Genomic DNA, 18884 nt, shown 5'->3' on the forward strand with positions numbered 1-18884 from the left:
GGGAGAGAGCTGACTTACATCCAGTACAGCCAGCTGCAGCCTTTCACTAATGGGATCAATTCTAGATTATCTGTTAATGAGTTACACATGTTGTGAGCCAAATCATCCCTGTGCTTTCTGCAAAACCTCACTTAGCAGGATTAGACTGTATTACAACTGCAAGTGCACTCAGGGACTGTTCTGTTGGTTGTTTTAAATAGAATCAACTAAGACTGTCTCAAGCAAAGAGCTCAAAGGGTTCACAGCCTTTACATTTCCATATTACTTCAACTGTGCTTTCTTCCCTTCTTTGAGATAGACTACTTAACCAAGTACAGCATACCCAGAACTATATTGCTTAGGAGAAACAGGCTGTACCTAACTGTCCAACACCTTTTCATGTTCATCAGAAATCTTCTGGAGAGATTTGCTCGAAGTTGGGATGAAGGCAAATGGGAGAGATTTATTTCCTGTAACAAATCTTGATTTGTAAGTGGCAGACTGCTAGAATAGCAAGGCTTTGAATAAACCCCTCCAAAGGTCAGAGTTTATGGAAGCTGAGAAACCACAAGCACTACACTAGCAACTTCATTTGAACCTGTAATGCACAGAAGCTCCAGTTACCTTTCTGTTGAAGAGTATTTCCGAATTTGTCCTTTGATGAATTCAATGGTGAAAAGCTGGGGGTTTTCACAGTCACACACTATTGCAAATACCTAAAAATAAGGGACAAGGATCACATTCATGAAGCAGTGTTATTTAGGTACTCTACAAATTAAGGCTTACGTATACTATCAATTCCACTCTTATAGAGCTTTCATTAGAAGAAGTGGTACTGAGAAAGAATGTACCTTACCTCGCCTAGAGGTTTCAAAGTTGCAATGTTGTAGGTAGCTGGATCCCTCTCAACTAAGCAAGCTTCTGTAAGAGCTAGTACTCTTTTCACAGGTTCCTTGTAAAACAAGAGAGAGGCATGCTAGGAAAGAGAACACTTAGTACTTAACAGGAACCAAGTATGTTCAGTCTGATAGCCTTACCAAGTGCCTAGGTGTTACTTTTTGAACAACAAACTCTGCTAAAGATGTTATAGACTCATCATTGCTGTACTTTCCAAAGCGAAGATTCAAGTATTGCTCAAATTCTAGGGATTCTTTCCTTATCCGCAGAGAGATGCCTATGAAGTTGCCAGCATGCTCTATTGCACTCTTGATAATTTCCTCCCTTTGCTCAGAGGCAAACAGGTGCTGCAAATTTTGTCAAGAAAAAAAGTTAACAGGTGAAAAATACAACACAGCTGAAGAAAATCACAGTTTAACAATCTTCTACTATATACCTAACACAAAGGAATGTTCACAGCAGGCAGACTAGCCTTTGCTAAGTGCATGGTATAAACACATATTCATTGCACAAGAGATCCACAATTAAGTTTACATTTGCCTTTAAAAAAAAAATCTATAGCAGCTATTCCTCAAGGACACTGTGCTACACATTTGTGTGCCATTAAAGTTATGGTCTGCATGACCTGCCTGTCCACCCCTGGAAACAGACCCTGACAGCCTGGCAGAAGCGAGGAGCCAGAGAAAGCAACTGGGGCTACCACTGGCAATCAGCAAGGTAAGGGCAGTTCTAGAGGATCAATTATATATTGCTAGTTTTATGCCAGAGAAAAGCATGCTGCAGTACAGAAGACATGGAAACCCTGATCTAGTCCTATTTTGTTAGTAGAGACTGAGGTAGCTATACCTAGGAATTAATTTATTGTTAATAACATAAAGACCCTTTTCAGCTGCTTGAAGTACAGTACACAGAAATCCTGAAGTACAGTACACAGAAACCCTGTCATGACTCTAGAACCAACATTACACTGCAGTATTTCCCAAGCAAAGCTGCCAAGTAATCAGATCACAGGTCTAAAGAGGCAACAGCATCACTGATCAATCTATTTCTGAATAGAATCCCTCCATCGGTTAGGTAGCTTAGTAACATACTACCTGTCACTTCTGTAACTTTGAGAAATGACAGGAAATTCCACATCCACATCACATTCATATTCTCTACCTGAAAAAGCCCAAGATATTTCATCCTTTCTAGTTCTTAAACACGCAACACACACACAAAAAAACCCCACACACCAAAAACCATAACCAAACCCATACATAACTCTCAAATGTTTTAACTAATTTCCTTTCCTTTTAGGACCTGTCCATAAACCTTGAGGCTCCACAGATGGGTCCCAAAGACACACATACTTGTATGCGCCACGTATGTTGAAGCTTCATTATTAAATATGCAGCTATAAACATCCTAAGAACCATACCAAGATATTTGATTTAATACTCACCAATCTACTAAACCCTCCATAGAGGATACAGAAGCCTCCCTGATAGCCAGTAATATCAACAAAGCCTTCAATGTTTCTGTAGTCATAGGAGCACAGGACTTTATTTGTTGCAGGATCAATTTGGTCAATACCTCCAGGAGTCACCTCCAGAATCACAGGTTTCCTCGTATCACTCCAGTGATGCTTATAGCAGTTATACCTCTGCAGAGAGAGCTATTTTAAGACATCTACACACACTCCTTTACTACACAGCAATAGTTCTCTACTTAGCTAGTAAGTTCAAAAAATTATATAATTTCCCTTAATGCTCTTATCTATATTAAGAACACTATGAAGCAAAGGAAAGTAGCTGTCAACTGACAAGGAGGTCACAGCTTAAATAATCCATGTTGAAGCAAGAACAGAATCCCAAAAGAGCCACTCCTGAAAGAAGTAAGTTCTCTTGCTGCAGAAGGTGGTCTACTCACAGACTTCTGAACACTGTGGTTAGATGAGGAAATAGCATTTATACCAAATGCTGTTATTCAGCTAATTAAATCAAGTTAAGGTACATTTACCACTGGAGTGAAAATTTTTGATCTCCTGCAGTCACATTCTATTACAAATAGAGACTTATTTAAACCAGCAAAAGTTAGAGGTCTGTTCTACACTACAGTAAGACAAAGGGGATCCCCATATTCCACCAGTGTTACTATGCTCACGACTGAAGATTTATTCTACGAAATACTTCAAATTACTTAAAGTAACTTTAAGCACTTGATGTACTATTTTCTATGACCAAAAGACAAATATAAAGCTCTGTATACTGTGCTGCTTATTACTGTGTTACCACAATTCAGTGAATGCCAATCTTGTCTGTAATCTGACCTATAGAAATCATTCTAGGAAGCATCAAATGTTCAGGATGTTATGCAGAAAAGTATTTAGTTAGAAAGTAAAGTAAACATTGACTAATGAATCAATGTTTTTCTTCTTTCCAAGTAAGAACTCCACGTGCCACAGCCCTGTATTTCAACAGTAAGATTCATAGTCCATGTACAAGCATAAGGCTCAGGCCAGCTGAAGAGAGTTCAAATATTCTACTGGTAAAGAGGTTTCCTGCTTTTGAACAAACTCCATTTTCTCTTCTTAAAGACTTCAGATCCAAATTCACAAAAGCTATTTTAGGTAGCACATATATCACAACCATAAAATACATGAACAAAGTAGAAGTCTTTAGATCATTTCCTTAAAACTGCACATGATGCAGATAAGCCAGACACTTACCCGTCCTGTGATTTTTCCTTCTGAGAAGTCTGTCCTGAATCTCTGTTTTTAAAAAAGTTAACCATGAATGAATGCAAATATGACAGCCAATCTATCCAGAAAGTCTACATTTAAGCTGACTCTGTTTCATGGGACTCATATTAAGCCTCCTCAGAAGGCTCACCATTCCACTGCAGTTTAATATATTCAATATTTGTAGCTTTACTCCCTGTTTACAAATCATGCAGTACTTGCTGCAACTGACACTAGATCAAGTTCATTAACATCACAGCTCAAAAAACTTGCTTTCCTACTTTTTATGCAGGGAAAGAAAGCATAATAAGCTACCACAAATGGTAATGGTAACCAAGTACTTACTGCTTGCTTGAAGAAAATAAAAATAAAAATCTTACCAGTGCCTCTGTAAGGAGTTCTGTTCTGTGCTCTGTGGAAAACTTAAGTGTTTCGGATTTTTTTCCACTCCCTTTGCGAAAAGTGAGACTAAATTCTGTTCCTTGTCCTTTTCCAACAGGAGAAATACTACAGATATCTCCATAAGGCCACTAGACAATTGAAAATAATTAGGTTATACTGCTAGTAATTTTACAGCTACATCTCCCCCTGCTTCTAAACCCCTTAGAACCTATAATAACCCAGGGACAGGCTGTAACAAGATGACAGTCAGCATGCTACACGACAGCATTAGCTGGAACTTCCTATTTGATACTGTGCAAAGTAAGTAAGTGTCCTGACTCCCTTCAGGGACATAGCTTAGCAGTGATCAAACTTATCCCAGTTCCTTTGGAACAGCACAGCCAAAGGCAAATTACTACTTGTTGGCCAAAACAGAGAAATTGCCTAAAAGTAGAAAACCTTACTGGGTATTTGTGGAGTCAGCGAAGGCAACACAGACCTTCTGTTATGTGTGCTTTTGTACACAGCTACCACACCTTCTGGCTTTTCTGAGAGCTTGTCAGACTAGATGGTTTCTAAAGCCTGAATGTAACTATTCACTGTGGATAATGAATGTAAGTCAAAAATCAACTTCAAAAATGATAGTTACCTGATTTGTAACTTCTAGTGTGTTGGGGTTGTACGTGGTGATAGCATGGGTTCCAACTGAAAAGACTCGCTTATATCTAGAAAACAAAAAAGTGTTAAGTTTCTCCAGAAGTCACAGGAAAACCCCTGCTGAACTGCAAAAATGATGCTAAGAAGATATATACAGGTCTTTGTTAGGAAACGGATATGGAATTTTCTTTGTTCTTAGCCTGAAGTTTACCCTTACAATATGTTAAGCTCTTCTGTTCTATATATCCATAAAGGGGACATACAAGTTAAATACTACTAAATATATTTATTTATGCATACCTTTTCTTAAGTTAATTGCTAAGTCAGGATCAAAGACTCTTGGAACTCGCACTGAAAGGTACTACTAGACCAGAAAAAATTCTAAGGCTACACAGATAGGGAAAAAAAACCCCAACCATTCCTGCAATAGTTTAAAGTATCTGTCTGAAGCTGTCTCAGACAACAGTTTTAACACAAAATCCAATTCACACAACTGGTCACAATACTGTACCAAGTCAAAGCACTACTATGGCCAAGCCTGATTTTCTCCATCTTGAGGGAAACCAAAGCTACCAAACTCTAGAAAGACTCAGATCACTGAAGCTATAGTCACTGTACATCGATATCATAGATATGTTAACTGTGCCAGGGCTTAAACAACAGCTGTAGCAAGGTAGTTGCTGGTGTTTCAGATGTATCAGAAACAACCAGCAATGAGCTAAAGCCAAGGCATTTAGATGCATCAAGTGCAAAATCGAAACCTTACCATAGCTTCATTTACTAGATTATCTTCAAAACATACCCTGAACAAATAAAGACTCTTTACCTATTTCTGGATCTGAAAGTTCTGCAACATAACTAAGCAGAGTTTGAAACAGTTGATTATTAATAATACCTTATTATCTGCACTAACCATGTTACAGGGTGCTTCCATCTGGAAGCCATCCGGCCCAAAAAGTAAAGCCAAACCTGAACCAGAGCCAGTACCAGTAAGTACTCTCTGACTAAAGCAACAGCATTTGAACATGAATGCCTTTCTTGAACCAAATAAAAATACTTTGGCTAGTTGTCCACATTAAAAATGATTGAGTGAATTTAAGTTTCAGTTCTGGGCAAACTGTGGATTTGCTTGGAAAAGATATAATCAACCAGGTGCTTAACTAATCTGAATCTGTGCCGTATTAGACACTGCATCAAGAACCAGCAGGTCACTTCTTCCATCCTTCTCTGCATTCTTGTGTTGCAGTCTCTTTTCCCCTCTCACTTGACAGGTCTGCAGCACAAGCCATCATTTCTGTATAAGGTCAAACTTTGCATGGGCTTCAAATATATTCTGAGCAGCTCCCACATATCCCTTATACCAGGAAGGTCAAGAGCATCTATCTGACAGTCAGGCAATCTCACAAACTTAATACCCTTCCATCTTCCATTATTATTCCAATAAACTGGTGCAAGTTACTGGCACAGAGTTTACCTAGGAATTAAACAAGTGCTTATTTTCTTCAAGGCTCAGGAACGCCTGTATTGAACTGATCTGCCACCTTAAGGATGTTTAATATATTTGCAAAACCTGTTTGTTTTTCCACATAGTTGAAATTTCCTTATTTAAGATGCCGGTCAAGGAAGTCATGAAGTAATGAAGCAGAATGTTTGAAGCTACTCTAGCTGCTAATAATTCCACTACATTCAGCCTGTCAGAGAATGCTCCAGTTCTTAGTTCATAAGAAGAAACCAACTGTTCCCTCTCCTCTTGTTGCACAATTTAGGTAGGTATTCTGTCTTTTATACAACTTATAAATAAGGCTTAAGTTCTTTAGAACAGCATATCACAAGTAATAAAGCTCGTTATTACTTGCTCAAGGTTTTGTTTACTTAGCCTACTATGAGCTGCACAGTGCTTTGTGGCAGAGTAAAGATTTGCAACCATTACACATAATTGAAGACCAGCTTCCAAACATCACAGCCCCCTCCTTTTCTCCCCTCATGCTCAAGTCTACATTTCAAGATCTAGGAAGCATTTATTTTCCAGCATTCTTAATATGGGATGGGGCAAGGAACACAAAACAGAACAGCAGTTTTGCTGAGTTTCCCTTGTTTCCTCTCCCTAGGTAAATTCAGAAGGCCCAAGTCCTGCTGCATGAACAGAGCAGATTCAGAAGTCAGCTCTTACACATGGCCTACTCTTGTTCAGAACTTCACCTTTAAATATGTAAGAAAGGTATTCACACCTTCAGGACTTGAAGAGTTTACTATTAATTATCTCTCAAACTACTCTGCAGTACTGTCTAATCCCAGGCTGTTTTGAGAAGAGTTGAAGCAAACATCCTCTTCCCTGTAAAAAAGCTTTTGCCTATTCACTAATTATTTCAAAGCACTGTAGAGATCTTTTTAATCAGAATGAACCTGGTAGACAAATTTCATACCACCACAACCAACAGAAAAACAATCTTCATTAATTTTACAGATCTACAGATTAACACTGGAGCATCATTATTTGTACTACTAGGAAATACTTTACGGACACACACACAGAGCCCATATTCAAAGTGACAAATTCTATGAGTAGTCAAAATTATTCAGGCTCATTTAGCACCACACATTAAGTTACTACATTTTTTTAATGTTATACATAGATTATACTGAGAATGTAGAACTATGAACTGAGTGGACTAAAGCATTCAAATATAAAATTACTATAAACCAAATAAGCTTCTGCTGCAACAAACAAGAGGCAACTACTTACTAATTACTTCTTTCCCCTTCATTATAAAAGTACTAACACACCACTGAATTTTTACACTGAATCTGTCCTAAACTTTAGACTTAGCCTGAAGTTCTCTAAGACTTCTGTAAGTGTACCAGAACATTACTATCAAGGTTCAAGATCATAACTTCAAGAGCTTGCCTCAGGCTCTTTAATGAAAGGAGTTGGGCAAAAGAAGAAATCTGAGGTTTATGCATTTGGTTTTCACCAAACGGCTCAAATCACACACACACTAAATTTGCACATATGCCACAGAAAATTCTGAGAAAGAGACCAGGTGTTTTCTAACAGAAAGACTAGGAGGAACAAACTTCTAATATTCTACCCCAATATAGTACCTTATTGTTACTAAGGGAAATAGTTTATTCACCCATGCCCACACAACTCCAAATGCATGGATCATAACTCAGGTACGACTCAATTTACTCAAGTACTGGATACAATTCTACTGAGATAAAACTAAATATTAAACAATTTCTTTCAAGTCAATCGAAACTCTGTCTTGGTAGAGGAAAGATTTTGCACTCAGAGAGCTGCTCAGTCTAGTCTGGACTCTGAACCACCCAGACTTTTAATTTTTGCTGACAAAAAAGCAGGGAGCTCTCACAATTCACAGGAAGATCCGTGACTGCTGCTCCTTGAAATTCTGTCCTTCTTTCCTTCTCAGTATTCCCAGTCTTTGATAGGATGAATGTGTCAGACAGGCAAAATAAATCAACTAGTTTCAATTTATTGGCCAAACAACACATTAGGACTGTACTTCTTTATATAACCATTACAATCAAGCAGTTCTCATGTTCCCAAGGTGCAGATAACTCACCCTCTTCGTTATGTTGATGTTTAGCTAGCAAGGAGAAACCCCATTCTACAGAGATACTATGCATGTGAAAAGGAACAGTAGGTAAGGATACCAAAAAAAGTCCTGTAAGAGCTGACTTCAGACACAGTGTAACAAATACCAGTTACAATAACTTAGTGGATAATTTTATTAGACATTACCAAGCTTTAGCAGACAGAAGCATCACCAAAAATTCTCTAAGACCACCATTAGGATCAGGTTTATTTCTATTAGCAGAATTTTTCAAATTATCTCAGTTAGTAGTTTAACAGGTAATCTGTTATACAACTTGTTAAGTGATCCTCATTTATTAAAGTACATAAGACACTGTTCCTCCATAAACCTGTTCTGAGAAGAAGCATTTCCACTTTAAATTTATTGTTTTATATAGTAAATTCAAGAGACTCAGAAGCTGACTAAGTCAGGTGGTCCATTTCAAAGCTACACTGCAGTGTGGGAACATAAGCAGACAAAGGGTAAAACACAGTGTTTAAAATCCAAACTGATTCTAGTGAAGATACATTCAGTTCAGAGACTGAGCAGCAGGAGCCTTTAGTTCAATTTTCATCCATCTGTTGGATGAGGTTAAAACTATGCAGCTAAATCCAATAACAGAGGAGAAATGTCACACAAAACATTAAAAACAAAAAACCAAAATTAACAAACTTCAAACTACTTACTTTCCCCTCCATGAATGTTTTGTTGTGTAGAAACAAGCAAGATCTCTGTTTTCTCTAATTATATTCATTCTGTGCCAAGGCCTGAAAACAAAGGAGACATCCTGTTAGTACTCAGGATTTTTATTTAAAACCAAAGTTCACTAATCATCAATATGCTTCAAGACAAAAAGACTTTGTTTTTAAACTTATGTTTATTAAACAATGCACAAGAACTATTAGTTTCTTCACTGCATTTGTTACACCAGCTACTCCTTAACAGTACCAGGTTCCAGTAATTTATGTCCCATTTGCCATATTACAATCACTCTACTTTCACTGCACCTTTGCCCATGCAAATTCAAATATATTTTGTCATCTCCAAAATGCCTTACTCCTGAAAATTGTGTGATATCAAAATTATTTGAGTGCCCTCTACCTGCAACTCCAGCTAAGCCAAAGTCCTATTGGAATTTTGAAATAAACAGTAAGGAGCTATCTGGATACATAGAACAATTTGTTTTCCAGTCTGAAACAGAATTTGAGGTTGAGAAACTTACTTATTAGCTAAGCATTGTGATCAAAGAGCTGACTAAGTACCATTCCTGTGCTGAAAAGTTTATGCAATCTCACCACTAACATCCTGACATGCTTATTTCACACAGGAATATCTATTCCCTAAACACACACACACAAAGAGGAATTTAGTGAAACTTGCCCACAACTGCTTGAGTGGATCATTGCTTTAGGAGCTGCTAAGTTCTAGGGAATGCTTGTAAACACTACTATTTTCAATGCCTGAAACAAATGCATGTTGAGTTGTTCAGAATTTAACCTCCTTTTTACTTCATTGTGCTGTTATTGCATAAACAAGGAAGTTAAACAGACATTCCCTGATTAAATACAAGAGTGAAGTTGTCACTCTTCATTTACTGTTACAGCATTAGTTTTATTTTCAAATGTGTTAAAACAGGCTTCTGTGTTACTGATTGAAGACTGGTACTACTCTCAGGTTCACAGCAATAACATGGTGGCATCCCCAAAACATCACGCACTAACGCTGGTCTGCAAGAACACAGCTTGCCTGAAGCAACTCTCAAGGAACCCAATTCCAGTCAGTACCCCACTGAAAATTAGATAACAACCCACTGTCTTTTTACTTTCAGCTAACTCTGCTTGATCTGGTAAATGAAAATTTCTTATTTTCAGATGGACGACCCGTAACATTAGCTCATCACTAATTTCTACAACTTCAGGTTGTAGGTCTACTCTACAACTTCAGGTTATTTTCTTTCTGAACAAAGGCTGTAGCAGTTAGGGAGCCATAAGCATGAAGAATGGATAACCTGATCAAAATGAACTCTAGAATTCCTTCCCTCAGGTGAAGAACCAGAGCAATCATCACTACCTACTGAAGGAAACTTGGGATACTGCCTCTGGGAAGAGAGAAGTGCAGTATTTACATGTTTCAATGACTCAATCTTTGAGTCAAATCTTCAGAACTAATACTCCAGTGACTTGTGGCAAGTTAAATTCTCTAAAGGCAGCTTTTGGAAAGGGACAAGATATTCAACAGCATTATTACTGTTGACACCATCTACCTGGATCTGTGCAAAGCATTTGACACTGTCCTGCATGACACCCTTGCCCCTAAACTGAAGTAACACAGATTTGACAGATGGACCACTCAGTGAATAGGGAATTGTCTGGAGGGTTGCACTCAAGGAGTTGCTGTCAATGGCTCAATGTTGAAGTAGAGATAGTGACAAGTGGCATTCCTCAGGGGTCAAGATTGAGACTGGCACTGTGTAAACACCTTTGCCAGGTGTTAACTGGACTCTCTGCAAGTTTGTTGATGACACCAAGCAGCGTGGTGCAACTGACAGGCAGGAGGGAAGGGATGACATCTAAAGGGGCTCTGACAGGCGAGAGTAGTGGGTCCATGCCAGCCTCACAAAGTTCAACAAGGCCACATAAAAGATGCTGCACCTGGGCTGGGGCATCCCAAGCACAAATACAGGCTGGGTGGAGAATGGCTTGAAAGCAGCCCTGATGAGGATTTGGGGGTGTTGGTTGCTGAGAAATTTGACACAACCCAGTAACATGCCCTCACAACCCAGAAGCACATTCTGGGCTGCATCAAATGAAGAGTGGCCAGCAGGCCAAGGGAGGCAATTCTTCCACTCTGCTCTGCTCTCATGAGACTCCACCTGCAGTACTGTGTCCAGCTCTGGGGCTCCCAACATAAGGAGGACCTGGTGCACACCTCTAGGAGTGAGTCTAGAGGAGAGCAACAAAGATGGCCAGGGAGGGAGCTGGAGCACATCTCCTGTGCAGACAGGCTAAGACCTGGGGTTGTGCAGCCTGGAGAAAAGGCAGCTCCAGGGAGAACTTACAGCAGCCTTCCAGTACCTAATGGGACCTACAAGAAAGCCAGAGAGGGGCTTTGGGCATGTAGTGACAGCTTTCACCTGAAAGAGGGGAGGGTTAGGTTAGATGTTAGGATTAAATTCTTTATTGTGAGGATGGTGAGGCACTGGAGCAGGTTTTGCCCAGAGAAGTTCTGGACACTCTTACACCAGCCCTGGAAGTGCTCAAGGCCAGGCTAGATGGGGCTTTGAGCAACTTGGTCAAGTGAAAGGTGTTCCTGCCATGGCAGGGAGGTTGGAACTGGATGATCTTTAAGGTCCTTTCCAACCCAAAGCATTCTGATTACTCCTGAAGTTCTCTGTTTTGCTGGGTTTAAGAACTATTATTATTACCATGGATAAGAATCAAACCATTACACTCTACCCAAACTACACAGATCCTGCTGTACAGCAGCACACTTTAGATCTGGTAATTTTGTTTTAAAGTTATCTTTCAGAACAACATGTCCTATATTCAATCTTCATGCCTCTCTTTCAAAGCCATTTTCTTGACATTGACTAAAGTATTAGTAAAAATAAAATAAGAGGCTTATAACAAGACTAGCTCCAGTAAGTACAGGATTAAAAGATCTGTTTATCTGTAATTCCAGTTTCACCAATACCAGACTCCTCCGACCAGCTCTATTGGGTCTCCCACTTGCTCTAGAGTATTTAAAGCAAGATATTCTCAAGGTTGTAAATATCTACTCCTAATAATACAGAACTAAGAAACATTAATTTATGAGCTACCAGCAGCTTCCAGTAATTTTAACACCAGCATCTAACTAGAATCAGGATACTGATACATGAAGTATTGTACCTGAAGTGCAAGTGACAAATTCACCAGACTGCTTTTTGGTTTAGATGAAAACTACTAAAATCATTTAGCTTTGATGCTTTACCCACTGTGCTTCTGGACAGTGATTGCAACCATCCCTCCCACTGAGGAGGCTACCACAGGGGCAATACATGCCCAAGTCTAGTAACAATTAATTCTTGTACACATTTTCCAGCAGTTTAACAGAGAGAAGGGCTAACAGTAGCCCAGTGTTCTGAGCTGCTGTGTTAAAGTCCAGCAATTATTTTCCAGCTGTCTTTGATTTCACAGTAAGAACAAGATGAAAAAAATAGTTCATACCAAAGACAAAGATACTTTAGAAGAAACCAAAAAGTTCTCTTCCTTCACTCATTCCAGCAGAACCAGAGTGGCATCACTCTTGCTGTACTATCTACAGTGTGACAGACTGTAATTTTAGCACCGAAGACAGTATAACCATTGACTTTGCAGAACACATCAGGCTTTACCACGAATCAAGTTTAGCCATATTGCCAGTGTAAGCTATAGTGGCCTGCTTAGTCCTATCAGATTAATTTCCTAAAATAAGAGAACATTCTTGTTACCTTTACCTCTTCTTCCCATATTCAATAGACCTTTAAAAAGTTAACTGACTTAACACACAAATTGAGTGAAATATGTTACTTCACTCATAAAAGCATCCAGGACACTAAAGCACTAACTTTAACAATCATCTTCGTGTTCTGGGGTACCTAGGAGTAGAGAAGTCACAACTTCAAAGGTTATTTTGAATACTTTGCAGCACAGCTATTACATATCCCATACTGATGGGTTTCAAAGTTTTGGTACTAGAGAAACACCCAGTTGTTCCAATTCCACTGGAGCAGAGGCAAAACCTACTTTGAAAGTAGCAGTTTGTAAACATGATTTGTTTAGTTGAGAGTGCACATGCTGAATGCTGATGCAGACTATAGTCAAATAATCCAAGGATTCTGCAGGCAAAGTATTGTCTACAAATTGCAACTTCTTTTGGGACCCCAGCTCCCCAAAATATCCCCTGGATATTTTAATCAGCTTTTTCACAGGACTGCAGTTCAACAATACTTTCCTATTTGGTTCCTGTAGTACCGTAAATAGCAGTGAAACAGCTTTAGGGGAAGAGCTGAAACCAGATTTTTGTGTGCCTCATGTACCAGAAATAGCAACCCCTTAAATTAAAGGGCCAGAACTGTTTCCAGGACTCCCCCTGCCTCAGAGTTTAAGCTACATAGAATAGCTTGAGTTGAAAGGGACCTTTTACACAAGTAGGTATATTACACAAGCTATGCTCAATTTGCATGCACTTTTTATTTTCCAGGATTTCACATTCTTCAGACAAAACTACCATCTGGGAAAACAATCTATTTCAGGAAACTGAGACAAGTCAGTCTCAAACTACCACTTGTTGAGTCAGAAGCAAAGCTGTGACCTTGCATCAAAGCAATAGGCACAGCTGTACTTATACATAAGTTTCCTTCAATTTATTTAATAAGTTGGAAGTTTGGACATGGGCTCAAAGTTTAGTGCAGAGTTCAGATTGAGTTCTTTCCTGATCATATTATCCCTCTATTATTACAAAGCCTCAATATCTTTCTTAAGTGAAGGTTTAGCAAGGTAGGATTCAGAGCCACACAGGATTATTATTCTGTTCCACTGCAGGAAGGAGTAAAAGAAATGGCTGATAAGAAAATGAGATTTTGTGGGCAAAAGAGGAAGAGAAATGCAGATAAGAAACTGAGATTTTGTTTTAAAGACTTATTTCAGCATGGCCAAATACAAGTTAGACTTCTTGGAAAGTCTTTACTACGGAGGGACAGACACTCATAGCAAGCTCAAGTGTAACTTTTCTGAGAGAGAAGACATACTATGAGCAGAAAAACAGTGACCAACTGGAAAGAAATGAGAGCAAAGCACTAAAAAAACCCCTAAGGTAGTGTTATTCTGTGGTTCTACATATCTGCCTTCTAGCTTAAGGGTCTGGAGCCTGATTTCCAGTCATCTACTCCTCTGCATCTTTAAAACCATTATCTAAATAAGTGAGTTTTCCTGCACTGAAATGTTTTAGCTATCTATGTTTCAGCGACCTCTTTCACTGCTGTGGTCACTAACTGGCAGAGTTTTGCCTTCAGACAGATTCTTTTTAACAAGCCTTAATTTTTCCTCTTCCCTGAACAGTATACTCTTCTCCTGAAATACTACAGCCTAATTAGCTGTGCAAACATATTTCTTCATCTGTAGTGTAGGAACTCTCAGTCCCTTTTGTAAGGGAGGCAGGAGGTAAGACCCACCAGATCCTTAAAAGAAGCTACATGCAGTCTGCTGCAGTGATAGCAGCAATCCCACCTTCAGTGGCCCAGAACAGAAACAGGCTGAGAATTTCAGCCTTATTACTACCATAAATGATGGTGACAACATTAGCATCCATCCTCCAGGTGACCCATTCCCTCACTGATGACCAGTGTTGAGGATAAGAAAAAGTGTGGAAGATTCTGGTTTTCTTTTAAATTTATATTAGCATTCTGCTTTACCAGTGAACAAATCCGATTCACCAGCTAGACAGGTGACTATCAGAACAAAAGGATATATTCACTAAGGGAAGGAAGAAAAAAAAAGTGTCCCTTTCAGTCATAGTTTAGCAATCTTGTCATATTTCTTCAGAATAATGTTCTGTTTTATTAGTGAGGCAAGAAAGTTGTTAATTTTTTTTGACTTGAGAATAGTTTTTTGGAAGCAAATCAGGAAGCTAAGCAGTTGAAGGTTAACACTTCAAGATATGGGTGAATGCCAGCAGAAGAATTATTAAGTCACTTACTGAGCTTCAAACAAGTTAAAGCAAAGTCACCTCTTCAGTATGAAAAACAGATCTAGCTCTCAAGACCAAGCCTCAGCATATCACTTAAAATCTAGAAATACACAGTGATTCAGTCCCTCAGGACAAATACGTGCTTGGAAACTATGAAAAATGCCACATGACACCCAGAGGAGCAAGCAATACATATGAAATAAATCTTTTAAAAAATGTGTCCCAACAAGGCTGAAATACAAGCTTAAAGTTCCTGGAAAGTCAATACCACACAGGGACAGAAATGCAGCTCTGTCTCCAAACACTCAGATATTTGCTGCAAGTGGAAAAAACTGTCAGTAATAATAGAAAGGCGCCAGTAACTTCTAGTTAAGTGTTCTGGCACTTGGCTGCCTATAGTAGACAGGAATTAGACCAAGCTGCATATCTATGAACTGAAGCAGGCTAGAGCCAAGCTTAAGTTTCACATCTGTAATACTGGTTCTGTTATTTTGATTTTATTCATGGCAGGCTGTTTGTAGAGCATCTTCCTAACTCAATCCTAAAATGAAACTCAAGTCACTAGTAGTCCCTTCAACAGCCTCCTTCTTTTCAACATATCTCACTACATGCAAGTGGCCTATGGAGACAAATCTAATAATCAACAACAACAAAAAAAGACTTCAGCTTCAGAGAACTTCAATTCTAAAACAAGGATTATTTTCTGAAATGCAGTATTATCTAACCAGCGCCACGTAACAGGAAACGAAGCAGTTATCTACTCAATTGTATCTAGTCCAACCATTATAGATCTTATTTGTAAAAGAGCACAGGAGAAAAAGAGAAAACACATTTCAGATTACATTAACTTCAAAAGCAGCCACATAGCAGAGATTAAGTGCATTCACAGGAAGTCTCTGAATAAACTTCTAGGCCTATGTTTTCCCCCAAGCAGAATGCTCAAACACTCCCTCAGCTTGAGGGAACCAAGCCGAAAAGAGAAAAAAGACCTCTCCCTCCCAACTGAAGTGCTAAGACAACATTACTATGGCTCAGAACTCGGCCCTCAGTAGAGACAGAGCTATGAAGGTACAAGCTTCACACCACCTGACAGGAAAATCTATCCCAAAGACTGCTGGCAGCTCACTGCAGACAGAAAACCATCCAATATGCCTAGTTGTTTTGACTTTCATAAAACAAAAATCAAGCTAAAAGCATCCATAGGAGAAATTCAAACAGTCTTGGAAAAATAAGCGCGTTAAGGGTAGATTTTCTGAAAGATGCATCTAGTTCTGCTCATGCTCTTCAGACATACCGTTAGCACTCAAAAAAGAAACAAAATCTCATCTCTCTGTGAGATTGTATCTCTCCCATCCTTCATAAATTATTTCCCAAAGCATCTCTTGACGGGTATATTTTGATCTGAGGGCAGGAGGAGAAAAATAACGTGCCTTTTCTTAATGGACACGTCAGTACTCTTCTAAGAGAGAGGACAAATTCTGCCCGGCGGCTACAGAAGCCGCATCAGGTGCGGGGCACGCCGAGTGAAGCACCGGGCGGGCTGAGGCTGGAGAACACCCCCAGACTCTCCCCTGCTCGGATACAGGAAGCGAAGGGCTGCGCGCGGCTGGTGACAGGCACCACGCTGGGGACGAGGGACACCCGCTCACCGCCCCAGGCCCCTCACGGCTGGGGCAGGATTGGGGCTGCGCCGGCGGCAGCATCAGCCCCCGGGCGGCAGAGCGAGTCCTGCCCCAGCCCCGACCCCGCTGCCCGCACAGCCCCGCGGGCCGGGCGCGCCCCCCGCCCACCCACCCGGCCCCGAGCAGCGCCCGGGACCGTGGAAGGAGGTGGGGGCTGCCGCCGCCCCCTCACGTCCCCCGCCGCTGGGATTTACCTGGCCGGGGAGCCCGCGCTGCCCGGACCTGCCCCCACCAGCAATGCGCTTTCCCGGTGATAAGGGCGAAGAGGCACTGAGCGGAGCTCTCGCCCCTCACCCTCCGGCCGGCCGGGCGGGCGGCACCCGCTACACCGCTCCCGCTGCCTCAGAGCCTGGCGCTGGAGGCCGCCATCTTAGCTCGGGCAGCGAGACCGCCCCCTCGGCGCAGCCGCCGTGCGGCCCGGGGCCGTCACGGGACGCGGTCACCTGATGTGCTCCGCGCTGCCTCCCCCTTCCCTCCGCCTCTCTCTTTCTCTCTCCCGCCCGCCCTCCTTCCTTCCTTCCTACCCTCGCCCCCTGCCCTGCCCTGCCTTGTTCTGCCGGGAACCGGCATGGCTCCCTGCGCACGCGTCGCGCCGGCGCGGGAGGAGGTCCGCGGCGCGTTACCTTTGCGCGTCGCCTGAGGAGTGTGCCTGACCGGTGGGCTCCTGCCGGGGCGGCTTCAGGCCGTGAAAGGCGCGTTGAACAGTTAAAAAGCCAGAGCACGCTTTTTTAAATGATGCCCATTACTTACGTGACTGTAGAAGCGATGTTAAAATGCCACATTAAGGCTGCCGAGGCTGAATCACTGATTTATGTGGTTGGCTAACCACTCTCCTGAGTTGTTACAGGACTCTTGAGCTCCTCGCCAACTTCCCCATATTCTGCACCAGATGTAAGATTTCCCAAAAACGTTGTAAACTACGGCAGCATTTATAACACAACCTCCTTAAAATGCCTACTGATTGGCATAAATATTTTGAATGTTTTTAAATATGACTTGCATTAGCATACATGAGCTTACCATGGTCTTTCCCCTAAAACAGTGTCATTAAAGTCTGCAGATAAAGAGAGAAATGAGGGGAAAACTGTGACTGGAACTAATTATCTTGGAGAAAAAAGATCAAAACCACAGGCTGTAAATTGCTGATTTTTTAATATCCTTTTCATCATACAGACTCTAAGAAAACAGCATGAAGCTGAGTCAGGGGAGGTTTAGAATGGATATCAGGAGAAAGACTTTCACCCGGAGGGTGGTTGGGCACTGGAACAGGCTCCCCAGGGAAGTGGTCACAGCACCAGCCTGACAGCGATCAAGAAGCTTTTGGACAATGCTCTCAGGCACATGGTGTGATTCTTGGGGTGTCCTGTGCAGGGCTGGGAGTTGGACTGATGATCCTTGTGGGTCCCTTCCAGCTTAGGATATTCTGTGATTCTAGGATAAACTATTTGTCTTATATTTTGCTTAAGATGCATAAATACTAGTCAGTCATTCTTTTGATAAATCTAGTCCTCTGAATCTGGGGCACTGTGATAAAATAGTGCTGATGGGAAAATAACATTACTTTGGGGAAGCTGATAAATTGCTTTTGGTTACAGAACTTCAAGGGAGGGGAAAAAAAGATTTAATGTTTTATTAACGTACTAGGAATTGTAGGAATCTAATTTCAGAGGGAAGTCATATGATTCAGAAGAGTTTCTTTGAGTGCATGGAGGAGTTTTTGGACAGGCTTGGAGCAATTTCTGGTTTTGTTGATTAGTTGGCTCAGAGGATTTTTTGTTCGGCGGGTGTTGATTTTGTTTTAGTATTTATTTTTCGTTGTTGATATAGGTAGGTAAAATACATGAAGTAAAGCAGCAGCTTGTTAGGTGTTTATTACTCGGAAACAAAAAATTACACTTGCGTAATGAAATTGGTGTAACAAAGTAGTAATCAATGTTTTCAGGTATGGATTTTAATCAGACAGCACCGATTATACTTCAGTATACTTATTCAGCTCAAGCTAGTATTTCAGTAACTGTGTTTTCCTCTATTTTTGGACATGCTTTTGTCTAAGTAGCGATATTAACTTTGGTTCTAATGCAAGCAACTGATAAAAGGAAAGGAGAACACAGATTAAGATAGAGAAAATTTGAGAGATAGTGAAATAGTAATTTTGAAATGATTATTAAGAGAAAAAGCAAACAAGGAAGGTGTGGTTAGAAGTTCTGACAGGAAGTTATGGAAATTATATAGTACAACATGGTACAATATCTTTCAGAAATT

At 40.6% G+C, this 18884-nt stretch overlaps 1 protein-coding gene across 2 annotated transcripts in view; it reads right to left on the minus strand.

The window, feature by feature from the left end:
- Window positions 1-17034, minus strand: part of DNAJC13 (DnaJ heat shock protein family (Hsp40) member C13) — a 57712-nt gene extending 40678 nt beyond the window's left edge. The window contains exons 1-9 of one of the 2 annotated variants that reach the window (XR_007202977.1): window positions 16817-17034; window positions 8919-8999; window positions 4629-4704; window positions 3979-4128; window positions 3587-3628; window positions 2321-2521; window positions 1017-1223; window positions 836-931; window positions 604-695 (exon numbers count right to left, since the gene is read on the minus strand). Coding sequence is in view for 1 of the 2 variants with exons in the window: in XM_048300356.1 (XP_048156313.1) it covers window positions 604-695; window positions 836-931; window positions 1017-1223; window positions 2321-2521; window positions 3587-3628; window positions 3979-4128; window positions 4629-4704; window positions 8919-8986 (932 nt within the window). In the remaining variant the exon portion in view is untranslated. The remainder of the gene's footprint in view (window positions 1-603; window positions 696-835; window positions 932-1016; window positions 1224-2320; window positions 2522-3586; window positions 3629-3978; window positions 4129-4628; window positions 4705-8918; window positions 9000-16816) is intronic. The other variant, XM_048300356.1, reaches the window with a different exon arrangement.
- Window positions 17035-18884: the final 1850 nt, after the last annotated feature.

Source organism: Corvus hawaiiensis, chromosome 1 (assembly GCF_020740725.1).
Source record: "Corvus hawaiiensis isolate bCorHaw1 chromosome 1, bCorHaw1.pri.cur, whole genome shotgun sequence".
NCBI classification, from domain to species: domain Eukaryota; kingdom Metazoa; phylum Chordata; class Aves; order Passeriformes; family Corvidae; genus Corvus; species Corvus hawaiiensis.